This window comes from Platichthys flesus, chromosome 5, assembly GCF_949316205.1.
Source record: "Platichthys flesus chromosome 5, fPlaFle2.1, whole genome shotgun sequence".
Lineage (NCBI taxonomy): Eukaryota > Metazoa > Chordata > Actinopteri > Pleuronectiformes > Pleuronectidae > Platichthys > Platichthys flesus.
In genome coordinates, this window is record NC_084949.1 from 22,814,591 (window position 1) to 22,840,649 (window position 26,059).

The window sequence follows — 26,059 nt, forward strand, 5'->3', positions numbered from 1 at the left end:
CTGAGCGGCTGACGGCTCCTGACACACTTTCTCATGAGTGACTGGGCCGAGTTTCAGACCCGCAAGGTCGTTTTCCAGCTGGAGACATTCAGTCGAGTGGAGTAGACGTAGTTAAACAACATGTTAGTCTTCTTCTCTTTGCATCTCTCTCAGACACTCGTGTTTGACTTGACTCCATGTTTTTTAACTTTTTCATATTTGCACTTTGTCACAGGAAACCGAGATTTGGATTCCTCAACGTTTTTTGTGCAAACAGCAAATCACAGCTTGAGTCGTGTTTGACGAGAAAAACTAATCTCACTGACGAGCTCTGGATTAAACCGACTGTTTCAGACTCTTTGTGTCAACTGTTGTTCCACGATTTGCATACATGCCGATATATGGAACTTTGCAGGGTTTACGATCAGCACGCCAGCCAGCCAGCAGGGGGCGATTGGGTTGCTTTGGTTTCACTTCTGGCAAACTGTCATATAGTCCGTCTTTGTCGAGAGTCCAAGATTACAATTGGCAGGCAGAAGTGTGTGTGTGTGTGTGTGTGTGTGTGTGTGTGTGTGTGTGTGTGTGTGAGAAGGCCCTTTTCCAGAATAAACAATGATCGTGTCAGGGCCAGTAGACCTCATGGGGACCTAAGTCTTAATAGTCCTAATGAGGGACAACATCATTTCTAAGCTCTAGTTAAGGTTATGATGTGATCGGTGGTAAGGTTAAGGTTATGGTTAAGAAGGTTCATTCAAATTCCTAACAAGTAAAGCTGCACAAATCAGTGTGTGTTAGTGTGACCTCACTTCTCTCTCTCTTCTGTCCTCTGTTTTCATCCTCCTCTCGCTCCGCTCTCATCAGCTGCCACATGCTGCCATCTTGTGGCCGTCAGCTTGTCCTACACCCTGGAAGCTAATCACCACGGGGCCCTTGAAAAAGAACAAGCTCCTCTCCCACACAACTGCGTCCCCGATTCCATCCAATGAATAATTCATGAATAGGTAAGAGGGTCTTCATTTATTTAATGGAAAAAACACCTGGTGCCATTTCCACAGTTGATAGGATCCGTGGAGCATGAAGCAGCAGGCGAGTGGCTGCAGTCAGAGCTGCTTCCATCAGCCTCCACTGCTGCAGCCTGGAACACCTCCCTCCAGGTTGTGACTGGAACACAGAGCAGCTGTTTGAACCTGGGGCTCTGTGTCTGGAAAGGCTTCTTTCTGCTCTGAGGGAGAATCATCCATCCCACTCGGAGACTACGTTTTTTTTTTACATGAGGGTGAAAACCGTGCAGAGGTGGAGGAGGAAGGTGGAGTCTGGGGTTTGAAAACCAAGGAATCTATTCATCTGCACTTTGGGATTAGGACGTTAGGAAGAGGAAGTCTGGTATCAGCAGCAGGTCAGGTGAGAGGATGACCTTTCTATTAGCCCAGTGACGTGAACTGGGATTTTTGAATATGGGCTTTACAAATAAAATTAAGATTTAAATGTAAAATATGGAACAGAAATATTATTATAAACTGTGAAATCTACTTATCAAGGGAGTTAAGTTTCTCACTCCTTGGAGGAACAGGAAGTGATTCACTTGGTGACCCTGGTGCGTGTACAGGTTCGAATCCAGCATCCCTTCTGGCTGTGCGGAGTCCAAACCACTGCACCACCGTGCCACCCTTTAAACATCACTATAAACTAAGGAATCCTTGATCTATTAATGCTTATAAATGCAGAGTGATGTTTTATATTAAAACTAATAAAGAGCCAAAAGGATGATAAGTTATCAGCCCTGCAGTCAAAATGTTATGTTTTTCTTATGTTAAGTCTGAAGCTATTATCTTATTTATGAAACTACTGTATGTGAAGTTATAAACTTATATCCTCCTGAGGTAAAAAGCTCACTGAGTGTGTGGAATCTGGTGCAGTTTGATTGAATTTAAGGGAACTGCTGTTGAGTATGTGCTCTATTTAGTTCCCTGCCGGTTTGAACTTGTGTATTAAATGATACACACTTTACTGTTGTCATCTGTTCCTCTCACATATTGAAGCTGTAGATCTTTCTCTATGCTGCCACCTAGTGGCTACATCCACACTAACATGTTTCCAGGTTTTTAGCTCCGCAGAAATAATCAGTAATAATCTGTCAGATGATCTGTGTCAGCTTCTCTTGACTCCTCGTTGAAGAAATGTTTTAAATGCAAAATATGAAACTAAAGATGTGTATTTTACTGAAGCAGCTTTCAATCAGTCTATAATTCATTTTCTCACATGGTTTTGTCTATTAAACATAAAAACATTGTAGTAAATGCTGTATATATATTCAATGTTAATAAATACTCATCACAATTAGCATATTGTCAAAATGTTTACTTACAATTACACAAGTCGGACTCAGATCAAAGTTGATTGATTGAAACAAAAAAAAAGTAAACTTTCAAAAAGTTTGTAATAAAATCTCTCTGACTTTCATTGTTAAGATTTAATGTTTTTCTGCACAAGTAACACCAGGATATTACATTTAATACATTACTGTGTTTCTATTCATGAGCACGCTCCGGAAATAAGAAGACGGCAGAAATATTTTTTAGGAATAATTTATTGCCAGTAGGAAAGCGTGAGCTTGTGGCAGTATTCAATAAAAACCTTAACAAGACCATATAGCATTGCTCACACACGCGTGGACACCTGAAAAAGTCACGTGTCCACGGATAACTCTGCACTATAAATATATTGGGTCCCATTTTCTTGGTGGAAAAATAAAGAGGTTCCAAAGTCAAAATTTACAAACAGACATTTAAAAAAAGAAAAAACCAACAACACGAGAATATGCAGTCGTTCACTGAGGACCCTTTTTGAAATGAGCAGGAGACGATAAACGTTACGAGTACACGGTGTGCGGGAAAGCCACGCTCTTCTCTCTCTCTCTTCTTTTAACGTTTTCTTATTTTATTTTTTTCATCTCTAGTGAATGTAAGCACAGTAAGGCTGAAAATGACACACCATTTAACTCATCTTCTTTTTTTTTCTGAAAATAAAAGCATAGAATATCTACAAAACCTAGTAAACTTTGAAATCAAAACTGTACATTGAAATTTACATTGAAATTGAGGACTTGTATAAAAACAGTTTGCTTGGTTTTATTTATAGAAACACAGATGTTGTGGTAAATTATTATTATTATTTTTTTATTTCCAACATGTTTTCATCCTGTCGTGCGTTGAATCGTTGATTTTTCCGACAATCTACTTCCTGTGTGAGATGACAGTCACTTAAAGTAACAGCACCGCCAGAACTCAAAGGGGATGGTGGGGTGGGGGGGGGGGGACTCAATTCAATGTGTGCGTACATGTATGTGTGTGGTGTTATGTTGTGTTCACATACTGTGCGTGGGTTTGTGTGGGTGTTGTGTGACGGGCTGACGTAAGGTGTAGCTGTGGGTTCAGGCACTTTTGTTTGGATCCAGTGTCAGACTTCAGTGTGCTGCTGGGAGTCCAGCGCCGGGATGGCCAGCCGCTCGAAGTGGCCCTCGTCGCCACTCTCGTAGTCGCTTATCATCGCCTCGGACTCCTCGCAGCACGCCGACATGTCCGAGCAGGAGGCTGTGGACGTGTACAGAGACAAGGACATGTTGTCCATAGCGGAGGAGTCAAAGTCCAGACTACAACCTAAAGGGTAGCCCCCTCTGTAGCCACTGTTGCCCAAGGTAGAAGCAGGGGTGGTGTTGGCGGAGCTGGCCCCTTGGCCCTCAGTGTCACCCCCGTCGCTTGGGTAGGAGTGCTGCGGCAGGTACTGGTTAAGGCTGTAGAGATGAGGCATGGCCGGGCGCTGGCGGACCCCGCCCGAGCCGCCGGTGCCCCCCCCAGCCGGGTCCAGGTCTCTGCCCGGGGGCCGCAGTGTGTCGCAGCGGTCGGCGAACTCTGGCAGAGGCGGCGGCGGCAGGTCGTCATTGGCGGGGAAGTCCTCCGGCGGCGGAGGGAAATCGCTCTCAATGTCGAAGCCGCCGGGGTAGTAGTCGGTGTCGATGGCACTCGGGTCACTGTACAGAGGGGCGGGCGACTCCACAACCTCATACTGTGGAAACTCCTGGATTCCAGGAAGTTGAACACTTGGCATCCAATCAGATGTGTCCCAGTGATATCCTGTCGTTGGAAGGAAAAGAGCAAACGTTAATGTTCCGAACCTCGGCGTCACAACTGGTTACTGAGATCATGTTAATGTTAAAAAACCCACACCATGCAACATTAACACAACACAACGTCACGCCAACACAACGGGTTGTTCATTAATACACATCTAACGTCACAACACTTTGTGGAACAGCTGCACAAACTTAGAGACAGTGAAATAAAAAAAATACATTTTCGAGATATAATTCAATCTGTTGTTTTATGATTTAAAATATTACAATATTTTAACTATCTTGAACTCTGGGTTGAGTCCGATCAAATATAATATGGGGTGATATTAATATGCCTATCCTCTACGAGTGATATCTCACCTCTGTTGTGTGAGTGGATATCAGTTGAAATTTAAAAAAAATCAAAGAAATCATTATATTACGAGAATTAAGTAAAAATTTTAGGCTCCATGTCATTTTACAGGGGAAAATATCAGATGATCAACCTGTCGAGTTAAAATGTGGAATGTGGAGCTTCTTAAGTTTTAAGTTTCTTTAGTATAAGTTTAAGTGAATAATTCATATTTTGGCTCATTATAAGTAAGTATGAGGACTTTGAAAAGATTATGCAAGAGACTGAGTATCTAACGAATGATGAACCACACAGTTCATCATTCGTTAGATACGTCAGGGTGAGATTTTCAAAGCGGTTTCAAAAAAGAAATAATGAGATTGGTTTAAGATTTTGGATCCAGAAACCTTACTAGTTATTTTTTCCTCTTTAATCTCATAATATTACCACATTATTCTAGAAATCTCATAATTTAGTTTTCAACATGACCCTAATAATGTGCTAGGGTATTTCTCATAAACATATAACATCTAAATAACTGTTTAAAATGATCTAACTTTTGATTGCCTTCACCACTTCACCAAATTCATATTTATTAAAATATTAGAGAAGTGATACATTTTCAGGGTTTTAAAAATAGTTACACAAACACATGAACAAACACAAAGGATAAATATTTCCTGTTAGTTGCTGAGTGAAACACCTTTTTAATCACACAACAGTCAGATTAACACTTTCCCTCACAGCATCACCACATCCCAGTCATGCACGGGAGGTAGGTGGGGAAATAATCTCACAGAGGAAGTCGTTACACCACCGATGAGAAAGCCCGGTTGAGGAGGTTTAACCCGCTCCTCATTACTCTCCGGGGTTAATGGTTAAGAGTTAGAGAGGGTGGGATCGGGGGGGTTATACTGGTGAACAGCAGGCAAACACAGACGGAAAACAAAACCAAAAAAAACACAAAGTCACCTCTTGGGTTCTTGAGATCATGAGCCAAGAAAGACTCTTTACACGAGGCAAGAAGGAGAAGAAAGAGAACAAGTCACGTTAGGAGCTGAGAGCAACCGGCTGAGAGCACAAATGAAAGGACGACAATGAAAGACACAATGATGATGAAGAGGGCGACGGATTCATTCATAGAACAACAGGTTTGTTTTTTGTTGCCATTTTCTTAAACAGACGTCCCGAGTTGTGTAATCAAAGTGTGATACTGAGAGCGGGAGGCAACACTTCTGTGCCTGTTTAATTTGGTGTTTAATTGGATTCAGCATTGCTGCGTTTTTGTAATTAGCAGCTCAGAATGAGACTGTACTGGGGGGGGGGGGGGGGGTGTCAGTGTAAGATAATGGCAGCGCTACGACCCGACACCACGAACACAACGACTGATGGCAGCAATAAAAGAATACCTGCTCCTCCCACCGTGTCAACAACAGAGCGGACAAGGTGGATTACTGTCACTATGGAGGCTTGTGAGAGGTGAGGGAGGGGGGGGGGGGAGATTCTAGCATTAATACAAACGCTTTAAAATATATATATATATACACAAACACATATGGAGTGAATGATGACGGGACACAAGAGACACCTCCCACTAATTCTTCTGTTCTCGTTGCCAGAAACACTTATGTTTCACTGAATATCTAAAGGGGGGGGTCATAACTGGGCACAAGACAATGGTGCAAGGCAACACAGTGGTGGTGGTTGGGGGGTGGTTGTCTTTATGCAATATAACAAACAACATAATGAATGCTACGGGACGCCATTGACAGTACAGATGGAAGAATCTGTGAAATTCCCTGGAGATACAAACGCATTTACAAAAAAACTTTGTGTGTGTGTTTGTGTGTTTGTGTGTGTGTATGTGTGTGTATAAGTGTAAGAACTTAGAAAACAATAAGGCAGAATATTGGGGCCAGGCATAAAAAGAATTAGAAGAGGATTTGGTTTGGGAAATCAGGAAAAATATACTAAATCAGAGAATTACATTTTTTACTTTATTCGTGAAATCAAATCACCATCTTCCACTGATGTTTTTAATCTTCATTCTTGTCTTTGTGACGCTCAACATTTAGATTACATTTTGATATTTAAATACATTATACTGAAAAGTATCTTATTGAATTCATGCTTAAGTTTTTTACTTTATTTTCAATTATGTTTAATACAATTTTATTCTCGTTATTACGACATTATTCCGAGTTAGTTTCAACATTAAAAAAAAACTTAACAATTCAATTTTATTCTCGACAGTTTTACTTTACTATTTGCATCCCAAATTCATTTTTGACATTTAAGCTTGGCCCTAATACTCTTCCATATGTTTTCAATTTGTTTCATTTATATTTGAAAAGGTGCTGGTGCATGTTTGATGACTTATGAGCAGCACGGTCCCCATCGTGGACCTTGATGATGAAGATGACATGAAGAGGAGCTGGGGGAACAGAACGGGAGCGTGTGAACCCCGGTGACATGTACCTTGATGTTTGCTGTAAACATCCGTTTGTGGCTACGGTTTTTTTGAAGAAAAAGAACAAAGACAAAAAGGAAGAGAAAAAACATGCTTGTAAATAAAAAAAATTAAAGAATGAAAATGCAGGCGTGCGTCGAATCAATGACCTTGCGAGTGATGTTTTCCAACAGAACATAACACGACAGTCGGAGTCGAGCGCAGGTGAAATGAAACCAGGCGAATGCAGTTTTTTTTTTTTTTTTACATATGTGCTCCCAGTGGAATTACACAGAACAAGTTGTTGTGATTGCTTCCGTCTGTACCGGCAGTGCATGAGGACTTACAGGCTGGACCCCGTATTTAAAACCTTGTTCTGGATCTGTGGACTGATTTGATCCATATGGGAGCTGAAGCCCCGCAGCAGAAAGAGAGAGAAGAAGAGATGTGACCCCCAGAGAAACCACTGGGGTCCTCCATTCTGAGCATGCAAACACACACTGCTAGCATTTCACTCAGCGATGCAAAGAAATGTCAGGTTAAAGGGAAAACAACAATAATTCATCACAAGTGCAAATAAATAACATTTCTTACATGTATCACTGTTTTTATTTAAAACAATTTTATCTTGTTAGTTTTTATTCATTCACTAGAAGAAGGTTGAACATGTTGTGTGGCATCTTACCGTTGTCGTCGCAGGACTCTGACTGGAAGGAGCTGAGGGACTGGACCTCAGACATGCTCCCCCTGGTGTTGTAAGGGTGACATGCGCTGTCCTCCACAGGCTTCTTGGTCAGGCACGGATCCAGGTCCACCACTTTGGCTGGTGAAGAAAACACATTTTAATATAAAAACTACATGTAGGAGATATAAAAAGGTCCTGGAGCTTAGCTACACAGAATTTTTACAAAAACATGAAATCAGGTGTTTGCGTGTTGCTGCTTTTCTATTTGTACATTTAAAGTCATTTAAAATCCACAGAGGAACAGGTGGGAAACCACATTCACTCTCTTTACTTTGGAATTCACTTGTGCAGCACTTTATTTTTAGGGTTCATTATGTCCTAACGATTTTGTAGCAAGTTTCCTGGAAGCAAAGGTGGAACAATCTGGAGCAAATCAGAGAAAATGGAGACAAAGTTCTGTTTTTTAAAATGTATTTAAGTGAGTGGTATTGCATTTGCAAGCAGTTGTTGACTTCCTACGAAATTTACCCTCGAAGAACTTCCCCATTTAAATCTCAGTATATATATTCACTCATTATTTATTGATAGAAACCTGAAGGTCTTTACAGTGTTTGTATGATGAAGTGTTGGTTTGCCTGTAGAAACATTTAAACGTTAAACTCTTGACATTTAGCAATTTAATAGTCAAAAAAAATGTCTATGAATGCACCATTTTCTGTTTGTGGGAATTCTCTAATTAATCATCTATTCTTCCATGTAAAATAAGTATTTGCACCTACATTAAAAGCCCAACCCGACTCAAACTAAACAGACTTACAATCATAGTCATAGTCCCAGTTCGGCTTCTGGATGGAGTCGCTGTCCGACACGGAGTTGGAGGGCGGGGGTGGGGGGAGGTTGGGCGCCACGCTGCACACGGCCACGGTCTTGCGGTGGCCGTGCACCGAGTCCGGGTTGAAGGTGCTGAACTCGGGGTGCTCCGGGATGGCCGAGCCCTCGAACGAGTTCCTGTCCAGGTTGTTGCGCGAGTCGCTCGGGATGCTGGGGGTGTAGGAGATGGGCCGCACGGGGACCTGAGGCGGGATGTCGGAGTAGAAGTTCTTGTGCTTGGTGTCAAAGTACGGCCGCTGCAGGAAGGAGTGCGGCACGTTGGAGCCGCCGCCGCCGTGCTTGTCGTCGCTGCCGGACTTGGACCTCCTGCGGCAGGCCCTCTTGCGGATGATGATGAAGAGGAGGACCATGATGAAGATGCTGGCGACGAACACCACGATGCCGATCACCTCCTCCAGGCCGATGTTCCAGGAGGTGGAGACGAAGTCGTTGCGGACCTCGGCGCGCAGCTCGCACACGGGCCCGCTGAAGCCCAGAGAGCAGTTGCACTTGTAGGAGCCGTAGCTGTTCTGGCACTGGCCCCCGTTCACACACGGGCTCTTGATGCACTCGTCGACATCACTCAGGCACCTGGACCAGACACACGGGAAATGAAGTGATGAGTGTGTGTGTGTGGGGGGGGGAATTCTGTTTATCACAGAGATCGGACTTTAGAATGAACGCACCTGTCTCCCTGGAAGCCGGCCTCACACTCGCACACCGGGCCGTCCAGGCTGTCGATGCACTTCCCACTGTTCTTACAGGGGTTGTCTCTGCAGTACGGCCCCAGCTGGCACCTGGGGTCAGACAGGAAGTTTCACGTCAGCAACTTCAAGAAACTGCTGAGATACAGTGTGAAGCTTTTTATGTTTGCAGGATAAACTGCCATGAAAATTAATGAAAAGGACATAATGATAAAAATAAAAACTACTTGGCTGCAAGTGGCTCAGATTTGGCCACTGCTGCTCAGGTTTACACCACAAGTATAAGCGTTACTCTTCAACGTTACTCTAAAACTACTAGACCAGAGGTCTTCAACAGGGGGTCCGCAACCCCTTTGGAGTCCGCAGAGGTACTGCAGGGGGGTCGCAACATTTTTGGTTTGATTAGACAAATTTTAAATTTTTTTTTTCAACCAATTTTTTCACCACAAATCTAAATGTCTTTAAATACACATTAACATGTATCCAACATAATGTAGTGAATGGATAAAAGGAGGCAGAGGACATTATCGTTCAGTCAGCAATGCACACACTGCAGCTCCTATACCATGCTTCATGTTTAAAATAAAAACATGAATATATAAACCTGTGTATTATTTGAATAGCTTAGTATTGAATGCACAATAACAGGGTAGCTATGTTTACACATGGCACTAGGCCCAGTTTAATATAAAACACAATTTTATGCAATATATATAGTTGGGGGTCCAGGCTCCATCTCTCCGTCAGTTTGGGGGTCCTTGGCCTGAAAAACGTTGAGGACCTCTGATCTAGACTGATTCTTATAGAACTCCATTCATCATGTGGACCAACATCTCTCTACCAGGGTTTGTAGTTAACCTCCATTTATTCTATCAACAGGAGAACGTTGTGGTACCTCTGTCCTGAGTACTGTCCTCTGCACTGGCAGTAGAAGTCGTCCGCCCGGGGGACGCAGGTGCCTCCGTACAGGCAGGGGTTGGAGGCGCACGGGCTGATGCCGATCTGACAGTGGGTGCCCGCGAAGGAGGCCGGACACTTACAGAAGTAGCCTGTGGTGTGGGGGGGGGGGGGGGAAACAGAGAAGAGGAGACGGTAAAAATGTGTCCATGTCCGAAGTCAGTTTGGAAACAAGACAACTGATAAACAAGGTAAAGGTCACACTGTTTCATGGCCCGCTTGGTAAATTCAAATTAATTAAATTTTCTTATTTTTAAGTTCATATCTGCTCGTCCTACTTTAGTTTTGACTTTTTGTAATTAAGCTAACCTCTGTCTCCGAATTCCTATCTGTCTCTATGTGGCTCACATCTCAAGAACCAGTCATCTTCTCAGCTTCACACTCGACTTGTGTATTTTTAGGGTCACGAAAAAGTGCAGTGTCAACACGTGATAATAAAACTTTTGAATAAACATGCAGCCGGTGGCAGAAACAGCAAACACACTTTGGAATATAACACGGAACAGGAACACGTTAGAAAAAGAGCTGGTTCACAACTCCAAATGGATAAATGTGAGAATTTATGCTGCTCTTGGTTTTAAGTAATGGAAAAAGAAGCTACGACTGATTTGCAGTTTAAGGGAGCGAGACACGCATAAAGATTTCAGGACTGAAAACTCCTGATCTCCTCCAGACCGGTGGAAAGGTACGTAAGTGCTCCAGTGGTACAGAACACAAAAGGCGAACTGGAAAATGTAAATGGGAGTGAGTGCAATGAGCCGAGCAGGACATCATGTACCTCCATTAGGCAGCGAGGTGCAGCTCCCTCCGTTGGTGCAGGGGTTGCTGGAGCAAGTCCCGGCAGGTGCGTGCGCGCAGCCCGGGGCCACGTCCACGATGTCCTCCAGCACGGCGTGGGCCCGCACGGCTTTGGTGTTGAGGGGCAGCTCCAGGCCGTTCAGGGTGAGCGCCTCCATGCAGCCGCGGAAGCCGTTGGTGACGGGCAGGCTGCGTCCGTGGCGAGTGGAGATGAGCGGGCGCACGTGGCCGCCGAAGTAAATGCTGTTGTCGAGGTTGAGGGTGCGCAGGGTGCCCGGCGCGGTGCCCGAGGCGGCGTGCACGCGGTCCAGCACCAGCTTGGCGTAGTTGCCGTCCACCTCCAGCGAGACGGTGTGCCACTCGCCGTCGTTGACCTGAGCGCTGTGGACCGACACCAGGCCGGGCCCGCTGCCGCAGTCGAACTTGTACTGCAGGCGTCCGTTCACGATCTGTTTCAGAGGAATAGAATGAAGAGAGGGAACAGAGTTGATCAAAACTCTACAAGATTAAAACCTGAGTGGAGAAATTATAATCAAATCTTCAGGTAACAGTTAGAAATCAATGTGTGACACTATCGTAAATCACTCGCTAACACAGGACAGCTGATTTTATTTATTTGTATAGCAAAAGCAAACAATACCCAAGTTTACAAGAAAACAAGAACTTGCTACATCAATATGACTTCTGTTCACTCGTCTCAAACAAACAGCCAAACTGTAGATATTAAAAAACCAAACATGGCAGTGGGATGAACAATAGCCCCCCTGCCCACCAGCCAGGTTTCAGCCGTACGTCTGGTGTGCAGACGGCTGTGCCAGACAGACTCTGAATGGAATGTGTGGAAAACTGCTCTCTGCTTCCCTCCCAGTACTGAAATAGCTCTCGTGTGTGATTTTGTCAACCCACCACCACATTCCCATAGTCCCTCATGTGAGAGGAGTTTTTAAAATGGCTTTGTGAACCCTTCAGCGCAGTCGGCTGGGTGCTCTCTGGGGAAGGGCAGCTCGGCCGTGTGTTTACTGAACCGTCCTGATATGGAAATGCTGGGTGGTCACTCAGAGATGGGGCGAGTCTAGACGTAGTTCTGATTCGCAGGGTCAGTTTTAACCCCATTAAGCCTGGATGTAACATATGGTTTTATATATACCGTTAACACCGGGGGACGACATTTAAAGACTTCTACCTTCAGAGGCGGATGGGACGTGTCCATGATGTGACTGACTACAAACATCGTGATTCACTGCAATACTTGCGGGAAAGGCAAATGCATTTTGGGAAATGTTTTTTTTTTTAGCGATCTTAACCTGGAAATACTTTTTTAAGTAGCATTTCAGACAATAACTGATGATCTAAGCAACAGAAGCGATATTAAGGCAGATGTTTCATTGATGAAAACATTGGTTAAAATAACATAGAAAGAGATTCAGACCCAGACTCTTGCTCTTGATGACCGAGGGCTAAATCGATAAAAGATGTATTCTCCGAGGTGGAGGAGGAAAGAAGGTCTGGATCTAAAGTCTGACAGGTTTGTTGATTTAGAAATATTGTTCATGAAGTTTCCGGAAAATCGTTAATTAATTAAAATGAAAGAAAAAGGTTAACGGCTTCTTTAACGGAGGATGAGAAGCAATTCTATCTTAATGGGTTAAAGAGGCTGAAGGGATTAATGTATGAATCCCTACTGGTTTCCACACACTCACCTCCAGGATGCTGTAGTCCGTCCCTTTAGCGTACATGACGGTGGCGTGGCTGGAGAAGGTGCGCAGCCTCACAGACAGCTTCATCAGCTCCTTGTTCTCGTTCTCCATCAGGTGATACTTCACGTAGCTCTCGCCTCCGAACGTCAGCGAGTGGCCATCTGACATGAAGAGACAGACGGGTGTTAATACGGAGAAGCAAAGATAAAGACGTCTGGAGACACAGATAAAGAGGTGGTGGGGGTGTGTGTGGGGGGGCTTACCGGAGCATTTGCCCTTGTTGCCCTCTGGACACACACAACTGTACATGGTCGCTCTGGGATCGGCCACACACTCCATCCCCTCGGGACAGGGGTTGTTATCGCACAGGTTGTTCACCACCGGACATTTGCCACCTAGGTCACAAAGAACATTCACTCAAGACTGGAAGGTCCCAGTAGAATCGAACGTGTGTACCTGTGTTTTTCTGAGGGGTAGTCACCGTCACACTGGCAGGTGGCCGTCCTCTGGTGCCGCGGTGTGACGAAGCTGAGGCGGGCCGTGCTGTGCGTGGACATGGCGGTTCTGTCCAGGGAGACGACCTCGTCACAGAAGCGCAGCGGGCAGTCCAGCCCGGCGCACAGCTTCTGCACCACCCGCACGATGCGCACCCCCGTCATCTCCTCGATGATGGCAGCGGAGGAGTTCAGCTTACGGAAAACCACCTGAAGGGAAAACAGGGAACAAACACCAATGAACTCACAGAGGAGACGTGCTGAGATAAGTTCTAAATGAATCCATGAGCCAATCAACAAAAACATGGAACAATTGTTGGATTTATCACAAGACAGAGAGAAGATTCATCTCTTACTGGTTTTGCTTTTACAGACGTGTGTACACTGCTTCTTACTCACACATGAATATTCAGCAGCTTTAATGACACAACATATGTGTGTACTTCCCTTTAAGACCCGAAGCAACATCTGGGTACTTCTACCTCTGCAACCGGAGCAGATGTTGTCGCTCTTTGTGTTATTCTTTGACAGATTGTGCGTCTGAACTCTTGCTGCTTCGCTACTCATCAACCCACAATCACCAGCTACCTCCAGCCCCTCCACGGCCATTCCTCTCGACCGCTCACCCCTACTCGGTCGCTCCTGCAATTCATCACCGCCCTCCAGTCGCCCTCCGCAGCCGAGCCGCCTTCTTCTTCATTCCAGCTCCAGCTCCCTGCTACGCTTTCAATAGATCTTCCTCATTCATCTTACCTCAGAGCGTGGGTCTGATTTGAGACCCCACTGCAAAGCTTACCAGGCCTGAAGGTAATAACCTGCTTGAAGCTGAAACAACTTTCTATCCTATTATTAAATCTAGTCTATTAATCAATTACTTAAAATTATTCTGAAACATACGTTATACTCAGTTTTTCACCTTTTTTCAAACTTAATATCTTTAAGTTTCGACTTTGTTTTAACACGTCACCAAAGATTCGCGGAAATTTTGACATTTCACCATTTGAATAAACTAAAACATTTATATGAGGAGTTTAATTCAGGCTGTTCTTACCTCCTGGGACTGATAGGGGCTTCCTGACCTCTCCAGAGTCAGCAGCACATCCAGGTCTTGCAGCTCTGACGGCTGCAGGCTCACTAGCTGCACCTCGCTCCTCCTCACCCCGGCGATGTTCCTCAGGGCTCGCTGGAAGTTGCGCCAGTAGTCCCCGATAAACTCCTCCGGAGCAATGTTTGCGAAGCGCACGGCGATGGAGTTGTTGAGGGCCTGACCGGCCACTTGCCGAACGTGCACGTTGACATCGGCGGCCGCGGTGAAGCGTCCGTCGGTCACCGTCACGTTGAGAGAGTAGTGACCCACGTCCAGCGACTTCAGGGCGATCACTTTACCGTCTGAGGCGGACACTGAAAACGAGGCGCCGCTCTCCTCGGCGGAGGAAGAGGAGGAAGATGAAGGGGCGAGGCTGTAGGTGAGGGTGTCGTAGACGTCCTGGTCCGTGGCGTGGATCTTTCCCAGGACGCCTCCAGCGTATTCGTCCCCGGCGGTGGAGATGAAGATGTCCAGAGGGAGGATGGCCGGCGGGTAAACGCTCTCCTCGATGATGCGCACGCTGATGAAGGCGGTGGAGAAGAGCGGGGGTTTGCCGCTGTCTGACACCTGACGTGAGAAAGAGGAAGGAGATGCGTCCATGAGCAAATAATGTGAAATTTATCTGCAAGATTTATGTTTCCAACAGCAGAGGGCAATCAAGCTCCTCCACTGCAGCTGACGGCCTCACTGAACTGTGAATATATTCAAAAATAAAAAAACATCTACAGTTCATGCACTTGCACATTCACACTGTCACGCGGTCGGTCACCGGTTCTGCAAGGAGAAAAGAAACAACTCGAGTCTGAGTGTGCAGCTTGTGTGTAAGAAGACATCACACTTCCATCTCATCTCCCATCTGCCCACGGGTTTTTATCCTCTGTTTCTTTCCTCCAAGATGACACATCAACACCCAGCAACACTCAGAATCGTGCCAACTCAGAGCAAATGGGTTTCATCCAGGCTTCTCGTGTGAGATGTACACTGATGCTGCAGCTCTACTGTCCCAAGTAATTGGATTTCAAAATATATTTAGAGGGAAATTCAAGGATGGATGCTCGCAGAGAGGAACACTGAGCGGTTTGAGAGGAAGAAGAGGAAGAGACGGCGAGTTAGCGAGGAGAAAAGGTACCGAGAGGGAAAGAAAGAAGGGAAGACAAATAGATCAGGTTTCTGTGGCTCGGCAGCTAAATCAATACAACCTCTCAACTCCGGTTTCTCCCGAGCGCTGTGACTCACCTGTGCTTGAAGTAGGTAGTGCTCATTGCTTTTCCTATCCAGCGCCCCCACAGCTACTAGAGCTCCCTGCTGATTGATGTGGAACGCGGAGCCCTCGTCCCCGTCCACGATGGCAAAGGTGAAAGGTGGGCCGTTGTGGGACGCGTCCCGGTCGGTCACAGTGAGCTGAAGAACACTTGTGCCTTTTGGTCGATTCTCCTGCGGGCGACCAGAGGGGAGAGTTTAACGTTTGCAGTGAGAGGAGCTGGCTGATGACTTTATTCACATATGATGCTGAACATAGAGCTGAATACCTTACATCATTTTTTTTGCCATGGATTTTATAAAGCACTATTTGTTATTATTAAATTGTTTTGATTGTTTTCTCTTTGCACGAATGGGCTTCAGATCGTTCCCGTATGTGGACTCGTTCAAATCGCGACTCTCCAGATATTCCTGGGGGTGTGTACAGTATGTGAAGACCCTGAGAGTGTGTGTGTGTGTGTGTGTGTGTGTGTGTTGTTCTTCACCTTGATCAAGGTTCCAAAGTGAGTAAAATAAAGCCAGTCAGGACTTTCTCAGGGGCAAAGCAATGTTTCATTCTGAAGTGTTTGAGCTCTGTGCAACATGGACAGTGCCCCCTCACAGTATCTGTTAAATTACTTTTTCAGTTTTCTAAACAGACTGAAAAAAAATTGGAAATGAATCACCTTCACTCGAAAGCTTTGCAGCTTTTCTTTTCTTCTTGGATGCCCCAAACAAGGAAGCAGGGGCACCTCCGCTCACTTCTCTCATCCTCACACATTTCCCCTTCACTGCAGTCATGCATCCATTATCAGCATCACATTTTCAGATAAATCCTTTATCTGCATCCTTATACTTAAGATGCAGCCTCTGCCTTTCAATTCCCCCGCCCTCCTCCTCCCTCCCGTCTCCTCACTTCCACCCTCCCCCTTGCTTTTTGACATTCTAGTCGCGGAGTCTCCCATTATTCCTCCGTCTTAATCCCTCTCTCCGTGTCTACTGCAATCCCCTCCCCTGCACCTCCCCCCCTCTCTTGCTTTCTTTTGCATCCAGCTCATTCTCCATCCTCTCCACACATACAACCCCCCCCCCTCGACCCTCTCACCTGGATAATGAGGCTGTAGTTGGCCTGGGAGAAAAGGGGCGGGTTGTCGTTGACGTCGGAGATGTCGATGTTGATCATGGCCGTGCTGGAAAGAGGGGGCACCCCGTTGTCCGAGGCCACCACCGTGAGAGTGTACCCTGAAGTCTGGAGGGGGGGAGGAGGGAGAGAATTACTATACATGGGCAAAGCTGCTTTTCTGAGCAATAATGCAGCACCGATCGGTAAACAAGCTTTCCTATTAGGCCTGACATGACTCTGATTGGATTCTGCATAGAGTGCAATTAGTTCCTCTGTGGACTTAAGCCTACGTGTACAGTCAGCATTGTTGTCTGCTGCTGCTGCTGCTCTTACCCGCTCTCTGTCCAGCTGGCGAGAGACTTTAAGCTCTCCTCGGACCGGGTCGATGGTGAAGGGGCTGCCTTGGTTCCCCTCCACGATGGAGAAGCGCACATGATCGAACGAGGGGCCGTCCAGATCCTCCGCCACCACCTTGGAAACAATCAATAAAGAAAATAATCAATTGGACGCCACTGATGAGGGATTAAAATGACAACCCAATGCTTTGGCTCCCCCGTCTAATGTTAAATGATATATTAAAAGGCCTAAATCCTATTTTCTAAATCAGCCTCTTGCTTAGAGCGACAGGTTCCTTAATGAAAACATAATTATCTGCCACATTAAAAACAAATCTGGGTATTTCACAGTGAAGATTTACATAATCAGGACTGTTTTTAGATGAACATTAGAAAAATGTGATGAACGTGAAAGAGAAACGTTAGAAACATGTACCCTCGTCTTTAATACGCCATCAAACCACTGATAGCATGATGCTAAATTTATATAAACTCTGATATGGAAAGTTCCACCCTGCACGTTGACAGGACTGGTTTCTTAGTTTTATCACGTATGAAATACTGAATTTGTCTTTTTTGTTTTTTAAGACAATCACTTCCAGGGTGTAAATATCTGAGTGTTGACTGTTTATTACTTTTGCCAGAGAGCTATTGTATTTATTGAGGGGTTAGTGGAGGGGTGTGGCCTGACCCAACAAAGAACCCATTTAAAATTGGAGTGGATCCGAATAAAAAGGCGAATATACACTTCATAATATATCTAGTATGGTGTCAAAAACAATATATGCACATTTTAACAAGGTTAAAAACCCACCACCCGCCTCATATAGAGGAATCCTTTGGGAAATCAGTGAATATTCGTGTGTATGAGACAATACAGGCATCACATCTATATTCAGGTACATCTCACAACAGATACAAGACAAAGGAGAAGAGGTGGAAAGGGATGGATGGAGTAAAAATGTAACATGGAAAAAGGGTCTTATTTTGCATCAGGGGCTTAATGAGTGGAATGCCTCTTAATTAAACAGTCTGAGCATGTGTGGTGGATAATGCAGGAGAGCAGGGGGATGCACGGAGCATGAAGAGCATCGGTCTTCATTTAGCTGTGCCACCAGATGGTGATTTGCCACAGGTGCAGATATGCGATAGTGCATTTGGTAAACGAACGACGTGAGTGAGAAGGTGAACAAACAGACGAGTCGAGCTCGGGGGAGAAAGTTTAAAAACTGAGAGCTGCACATTTAGAGTAGTTATGTGTTATTTCCCCACAACAGGCTTGTAGGTGGAGCGTGTGGGTCCTCACCGCCATCACGGTCTTTCCCAGCTCCGTGTCCTCGCTGACGACGGCCGTGTAGGTCTCCTGGCTGAAGACGGGTCTGTTGTCGTTGACGTCCGTCAGGTTGATGTTCACGGTGGCCATGTCGCTGAGCGGGGGGGAGCCTCCGTCTGTGGCCTCGATGGTGATGTAGTATTCGTGGGAGACCTCGAAGTCCAGCGGCTCGATCACAAAGATGTCACCTGGGGACAGAGAGACAGGAAGTACAGGTGTCACCTGACAGGAATTCTTTGAGTGTGTTACAATGGTACCACAATGCCTACACAAAGACCTAAATATGTTTAGAGCATTGTCAAATAGTGGTGACCCGTTTTTTTTGCTCCTGCCATAACTTTTAGGTTTTTCCTATGAAATGAAACACAAAAGTTATGCTTGGTTCAGCTGATTTAACTTCCATTACTGTTTGCAGCTACACAACTGCTCTTTTTCTTTGTGCAGCAAGATCCCGATGCGGTCTGAAACACAACAGGGTTTTAGCTTTGTGACACTCAGGTAAAACGCAGTGAGGGCTGAACGTGTGACTTTTATGTGCCTGTTGTTGTGTTGTTTGCAGATGTCGGCACACCGGGGAGAGCACTTATCCCTGTTGGCTTTTTACCTTGATGTCACGATCTGTGCTGAGACAGGAATGCAGACGGCGTAGCCTCAACAACAAGGTAATGGTTCGATGATGTGACTCTAGATATTCCTCTACATATTTAAACCCTGTCCACAGTGAAGCACTGTAACACTAAAACTAAGATTTGTACAAAGGCCTTTCATGCCCACAGCTGCTCTACTAGGTCTAAGTAGGTGGCAATATTCGGCCTTACTGCATCACATCAGCGGCACATTGGTTCATTTTAAAATCAGGCACATTCAGGGAAGTGAAATTTGGTGCAACTTGATTGGATTTCAGGGGACAATTGGGTAAAAGTAGTTAATTCCACCACGTACCAGTATGTGGCTCCACGCTGAACATGCCGTGCTCATTGCCGCTGATGATGCTGTACGTGATCTCTCCGGTGGCCTCCGTGTCCCGGCTGGCGGCCTGCACTCTGAGCAGCTGCGTGCCCGCGGCCACGTCCTCCGACACCGTGGCTGTGTACTCCCGGTGCTCGAACACCGGCGGGTTGTCATTGATGTCCAGGACGGAGATCACCACTTGGCACACAGAGGAGAGACGTGGAGAACCCTGGTCGGTGGCGCGGGCCTTCAGCTCGTACACCGACTGCACCTCGCGGTCCAGGGGGCGCTCCAGGCTCATCACGCCGGTGTTCTCGTCGATCGAGAAATACCCATCGAGGGAATCGACCAACGAGTAAAGGATGTCGCTGTTAAGACCTGGAAAGAAAAAAGGAAATTTAAGTTTCACGGATGTTTAAATTGTATTTTGGCAAATTTTCCTTTTAGTGATAATGTGACAACTCATTTCACAACCTCTCTGAGAATCTGACCTTTCTTTTTATTAAATCTACCATTCATGTGTGAGCAACTAAACTGTTCTCATCACCAATAAGAGCGATGGGCACATTAACAGAAATACTCCTTTAAGTACAGGGCGTAAACAAGCATATAGATTATTATATTGATGTATTGATTCTAGACTCCCATCCTTCTATTCTCATTCCAAAGCATCCATCTTTCACACAGCGTCTTCTAAACAGGAGCTGTAAAAAAAAGAAAAGTCTAATCCGCTCTGTCCTCATAACTCACGTCCTCCCACTGGCAAGACACTCGAAGCAACAAGACAGAGACGGATCACAATAATAATCATAATGCCTTCCTGCAGGTGGCCCCCATTTGAAATACGCTATAATATTCCCATTTGTCAGGTAAGCCCCACCCCCTCCCCACGGTTCTCATTATGGTGGTGGAGAGTCGACGGAGGGGAGCCCTGCTTATATGGTTTCAACTTAATCTGCTTTGATCGTCCTTTAAGAGACTTGAGTTTAATCATGATTGGCTATATCCCCTTGTTCACATACATTTATAATTGTTTGCTCGTCTAGATCCCATGGAACATTCAATATTAAAGTGGAGCTGGGCTGATTATTTGATTGACAGAAGATTGAGCTTTTATGTCAAATTAAAAAAACTGAATATTTTTAGTTGCAGCTGATTGAAATCTCCAATATTGTTAAATACAAACCTGCTAAGTGCAATCTTTTTTGTATTTTTGGGAAAGTTGTAACATATCAGGGTTTCTGGAGGTTTCAACGAGCTGATTTCACACATATTGAGATGATAATGTGTGAAATTTCATATTGATGTCAAGTACAACAAGTATGAAGAAATATCTGACTCACAAGATTCTCCAAAATAAGGTTAAGTAGTCTTTTAGAGAAACATCATGAAGAGACAGTATTTATAGTCTCTTTGATAATTGTATCGTGGAGAAAGACCAGCCTAAACGTATTCAAGACGAACTATACAGTATGTGTAATATTTCAGTATATTTATGACTCTTTAAGGCTGCAAATTGAGATTATTGAATTTTAAATCATCTTCAGATGCTGCGGAAACCCTGCTTTTAAAGCTTTTTCAATAATTTATTGGAAAGATTCTCAAGATCTAGTTCGAATCTGGCAAAGCACTAACGTAGACGCGGCAGAAATTTATTGAATTCCTCTACAGTGGAGCAAGGGGAAAGATTGAACAAGGACAACAACAACAGCAAGGCGGCGCACAGGGCAAAGTGGAGACACTCGGATGCAGGAGGAGTGATAAGGGTCAAAGCACAATCAAAGGAGGAATGTGCACTCGCATAACTTTAGTTTATCACAGATCAGGGGCACCGGCCCGAGTCTGTTTTTCTGTCTGGTTCATAACTATTCCACACTGATAAGCCGCTCCGCCACTGTAGCAGCAGCCGGCTGAGCGGAGGAGCAGCGATGTGGCTAAGTATCAAACATCTTCCAGCCAAAGTGGCACACAGCCATTAGTGCCAAGAGTGAGTGCAGGCAGAGATGTGCAGAGTCAAATATCAATGGAAGATAAAGCAAACCATTTTCTCTTAGGAGGAGGGATACATTAGGCTTTGCATTTTGATGGCTGGCGGAGAGACAGTTGAGCGGAGCCTGAGTAAACTGGGTCAAAGCTACAGCGCATAGTTTCTTCTCATACACGTCTGTCGGGGACTTGCCAAACAGATTCCAGCTTGAGCCTGAATCACAAAATGTGAGACCGATGCACACAAAAGAGAAGCTTCAATGTGTGCGAGTGAACTACTAATCAAATCCCCCTCTGCTTTCACTAAGTGCAGCTCGAAATAATTATTGCTCCTGGCGAAACTGCAGGGAGCACCTTTCCCTCCCCCCCTTCCTTATCCTTGATATTCAAAATGCAAAACATTTTGTGCCAGCAGAGCCTCCGAGAAGAAATGTCTTAATACCGGCTCTTTCCTTTTTTATTTACCATTTAAACGTTTCTCTCTGAGGGGACCTAATTCTGGCATCCCTTTCACTCTGTCAAGCTGTCAGTCCGGCCAAAATGAAGGACCAGGGAAAAAAGAAGAAGTGGGAAATAGAAAGCCAGAGCGTTTAATTTTCTGACAGTGAACATGCGGAAATGGCTCCTCAAGCTAGGAAACGTCCTGCTCCACTACACTGAAGGTGTAATCTGTAGCGGCAGGTTCAATAGTTCCCAGGATAAAGTCCCGGGAAGTTAAAGCGACTGTTAAAACTGCGTGGTTTTGAGTTCTCGGGCTTATCCACGTGTAAACCGCTCGGTGGCTGGCGATGCTTGCTGAGAGGTGAAGACGCCGGGGACACATACGAGGCCCCGCGGCTCTGCACCAGGCCAACGGAAAATTGCAATCATCCCTTTTGAGGATTCAGCTCGAAGAGAGAAGAATTTCATTAGAGTGTAATGGAGCTTTTAATTTGAGGGGTTTATCATTCATGAAATTCCACATTTGTTATCCCTCCCTCGTGCCATTTAGTATAATGCATAATGGAAAGATAATAACCTGTGTATTGTTAGTCAGCACTGAACCCAGATGCATATGCAGGGAGAGCAGCGTGATGCTAAAAGCCTGTTTAAAGTATTCTTGAATTATAACGCCATATTATACACTGACTTTGAGCAATGCAGCGCCGCTAATTGCATTTTAAGCATAATGTAATGGCATTGGTGGGTTTATTGACTCATGATTAACTTTCTCTGGCCTCAGCAGGATCTACAGCTGAATGGGAGCTGCTTTACCTGAGAGCCTCCAGCGACTGTGAAGTTTGTCTAAAGCAAAGTTCAGACACTTTATTATTCAAACGGTGCACTGGGGCAGTAAAGTAACACCTACAAATCTAAAATCTAAAATAAAACAACACTCCAAACAGGAAAAATTACATAAATATTTTAGGAATCATAACATACCGGTTAGTGATTGACTTGATGTAGTTAGGAGGAAATGATTTCCATTTTTTTAAACTTGACTTTTTAGCTTATACTGCAACCTTCATCTCTGTCGGACATTTTCTTATGTACAGAAACATTAATACTCCATTTATATTAGATACAGTCTTTTCTAATGAATGACATTCGATTACATTGGATATATATCTCCTTATATACAGAATAAGGACTGTGCTGTTTTTTTTGGGGGGCCAAAGTCATGAGAGCTGATGCCGACTTTCTGCCTGAGAGACACTAACGCACATTTACTACTGTTTAAACTGGGTAACAGCTTTACAACAAGTTATAAGCAAACTGTAAAAATGAGCTGAAAACAGTGAGAGACACAGATCTAACTTCGGCTGAACGACGTGGTTACAGCTGATAACATCTGGTGGTGGCAGTTGATATTTAAATCGACAAATTAAGCTAGAAATACAGAGGCTTTCAATTACTCTCTCAAACTGCCATGAAAGAACACAGCACAGCCCCAGAGACGGGGGGGGGGGGGGGGGCTGGCAAACCACCAATAACTGTCTTCACATGTTTGCTTGAGATTTGAGCCGCTCCGCCGTCCAATCAGCTGGAATCAGCTAAGCTCTGTTCAGATCTATGGATAATACAAACTCATACACACATTCAGCTGAAAGAACAGCTTTCTTGAGTCTTTAAAGCTTTGATAATCCTGATTAATTTATTTTTTAACATCCATATTTTAAAATGTGTAAACTAAATCTATTAGGTGCTGGATTCACGGCCCCTGCTGCGCAATAAATGTCTTTAAATAATAGGATTTTTTTTTCCTGTGGAAGCACAAGGTTGTGGAAATACTGTGCATCGTGAATTAAAGATTTCCTCACCAGTGTCACCATCATTCGCCTGCAGCTTCGCCATATACGTGCCCGTCTCCGTGTTCTCGAAGACCGTGATGCTGTAGGGGTCGGAGGAGAACTGCGGCGGGTTGTCGTTCACGTCCCCCACAGTGATGTGGATGTCGGCCTCGCAGTAGCGCCCGCCTCCGTCCACTGCCCGCACTTTGAACCTGTGCACGTCCTGCTCCTCTCGGTCCAGGGGCTGTGAGGTCTTCAGTTCCCCTGGAGGTAGAGACAGTACACGTTGGAACAACACAAACACAGAGACATTTGCTCTTCTGGGAGCAGAGGGAATGTCGCTTGACATAATAAAATAAAAGCATCAAAGCTGTTTCACTCGCAGATAAAAATAAAATCTGTGTATGCAATTAATCTAAACACAGAGATCAAAAGAGCACATCATGTGTACTCTTCAGCACTGTAGCCCTCTTGTCTACTTTCTACTAAACAAGTGAAAAGCGTCTACCAGCTAACGGCTTTCGAGAGAGAGGAGAGAGGGGAATAAATAAGTAATTGACTCACGAGAGGAGAGAGAGAGAGAAAGCCAAAGACAGAAGGGCTCTGGCAGCTGAAATCACCTTGGAAGTGAAGCAGCAAACATTCTGGAAAACTCCAGAGTGTCTTGGCTATCCTGATCTGCAATAATCCCACTACACTGCACTGGGAAAATATATAAAACCCTCAACTTAACAGTAGCCCTGCTGCTAGAAACCCAGTATTGATGTTTGCCAAAATACAGCTGGACGGCCTTATTGGCCTTGTTATTTGCCTCTGTGTCAATTTTTGCCATTACTAAGGGATTTTAAACAGCCGCAGATGTGGTGTATAGCCATTTAAATCTACTGGCCTAGTTTTTTTTGCCCTTTAATGATTTTTCTTTGCATTTATTTTGGAAAACAAGTCTGTGTGATTAACTGGTATTATTCTTTCTCCTTCTTCCTCCTTTTTTTTTGGTCGTACCAGAGGCCAGCTGGAGTGTCTGATTTAGAAGGTCCCCCTCAGAAGAAATCATTTGAAGGCCAGAAGCATAGCAGCCATAAATTCAATTCAAGTGTAACTCTTTCAGTTGCCCTGCAGGGGGGAATGTTCTGGGCCTTTTTAGAAATGAATAAGTAAATAACAACTGGGCTAAAGAAAAACCCATTGCCTCCTTCATGGCTGATAATGATTTGCACACACAGAGAGACACAACTATAACAGCCTAACAGCTTGCAGCGACATCCCAAGCCATGGATCTTAAAAGTGTTAGAACGTGAGACTGCTGCTGAGCTGCAGAAAACAGCCATGTGTGTTCGATGAATGCCTTTAACGCATACAGCTTCCTAGAAATCAAAATAACCTGCAGCACAGCTGGAATGAAATCTGACACGACAAGGGGAAACAGATGGCTTCGGCAGGAGAGAAAAGCCAAGTGAATCAAATGGAATATATAACGAAAGTATTCCAAATCACGATTTTACAGTGGCCATGAAACATCACACGTTACTCCTACAAACCTGTATCGGAGTCAACGACGAACAAATCTGATCCAACTCCCTGGAGCTCGAAGAAGATTTGGGAGTTTGAGCGAATGTCCGCGTCTGTGGCCGAAACCTGCAGGATGAGCCTGCCGGCGGGGGAGTCCTCTGGGACGCTCTCACTGTATAGAGACTGGGGGACGGATGGAGCAAGAGGAGAATGCAAAAGGGGTAAGAAATTAAAGGGAATGCTAAGAAGAGGCCACGAGAACTGAAATGATCTACTTCAAATTGCACACACTCAACCCGGGGAAGGAAATTACTACCTTTTCGCATAAGGGGCTGTTGTCGTTGGCATCCAGCACCTTGACCTCCACGGTGGCTCTGGCAGTGAAGATGCCATCACTGGCGGTAATGTTGAGGAGATAATTGTCCTTCTCTTCACGGTCCAGGGGCTTCCTGACAGAGACCTTCCACTCGTTCTGAATGTGCTCGATGGCAAATTGGCCGAGTAGGTCTCCTCCTGTTTGACGTTGAAAAGAGAGCACCACTTTAGAATGATCATCAACTTAGAGGCAAGACCCAGCCTGACTCATTAAATACACACAAGGATAAGGACAAGGTAGTGTGCTCAATTTAAAACTCAATCCCACTAAATATCAATTTAATAATCATATAGGTATAGGTATTCAGCTTTACTTTAAAAAAAAAGCCCCGCAAATCCTTGCTTCTAAATGTTTGGCACACAAAGACAATAGGATGTTGAACAATGTAAACAAACAAATAACAGTGTTGGTTCCCGAGTCCTCTTTATATTTCCACACTTGGCATATTTATTCCCACTTGCTAATTAGCACCAGAGGAAGTACTTCCTCTCCCTGCCTATTTCAAAGCATTATTCAGATAATTATACATTTCTGTATTATGATGACCTAAATATTTGCCTTGGGCTCGGGCAAATCAGGCAATAACTCACACTGCTAACAGATAATAGGACTGTGTAATGTTTCAAAGATGAGATATTATCATCGTATTAAGCAGCATAAATGGATAATCCCCCCGCCAGCTCTGTTTATGTAAAAACAGCTACACAAATGAGTCGGGAGCAAACTCTGTGGGCTCGCTTATCATCTATTTTTTGCA

General features: G+C 44.8%; 1 protein-coding gene across 4 annotated transcripts in view; it reads right to left on the minus strand.

Annotated features, from left to right (window-relative positions):
* Nucleotides 1-2,322: 2,322 nt before the first annotated feature.
* The window catches only part of fat1a (FAT atypical cadherin 1a), a 73,094-nt gene continuing 49,357 nt past the window's right edge, over nt 2,323-26,059 (minus strand). For 2 of the 4 annotated variants that reach the window (XM_062388750.1, XM_062388752.1), the window contains 19 exons: nt 25,243-25,439; nt 24,956-25,109; nt 23,448-23,681; nt 19,153-19,539; nt 18,184-18,398; nt 16,876-17,013; nt 16,525-16,668; nt 15,417-15,614; nt 14,145-14,747; nt 13,081-13,303; nt 12,863-12,994; nt 12,603-12,760; nt 10,883-11,351; nt 10,043-10,196; nt 9,130-9,240; nt 8,391-9,034; nt 7,574-7,711; nt 5,412-5,447; nt 2,323-4,109 (listed from right to left, as the gene is read on the minus strand). In XM_062388750.1, the coding sequence (XP_062244734.1) occupies nt 3,436-4,109; nt 5,412-5,447; nt 7,574-7,711; nt 8,391-9,034; nt 9,130-9,240; nt 10,043-10,196; nt 10,883-11,351; nt 12,603-12,760; nt 12,863-12,994; nt 13,081-13,303; nt 14,145-14,747; nt 15,417-15,614; nt 16,525-16,668; nt 16,876-17,013; nt 18,184-18,398; nt 19,153-19,539; nt 23,448-23,681; nt 24,956-25,109; nt 25,243-25,439 (5,009 nt within the window). In that variant the 3' untranslated portion in view covers nt 2,323-3,435. Of the gene's footprint in view, nt 4,110-5,411; nt 5,448-7,235; nt 7,299-7,573; nt 7,712-8,390; nt 9,035-9,129; nt 9,241-10,042; nt 10,197-10,882; nt 11,352-12,602; nt 12,761-12,862; nt 12,995-13,080; nt 13,304-14,144; nt 14,748-15,416; nt 15,615-16,524; nt 16,669-16,875; nt 17,014-18,183; nt 18,399-19,152; nt 19,540-23,447; nt 23,682-24,955; nt 25,110-25,242; nt 25,440-26,059 lie in introns of all 4 variants that reach the window. The other 2 variants (XR_009920776.1, XM_062388751.1) reach the window with 2 other exon arrangements.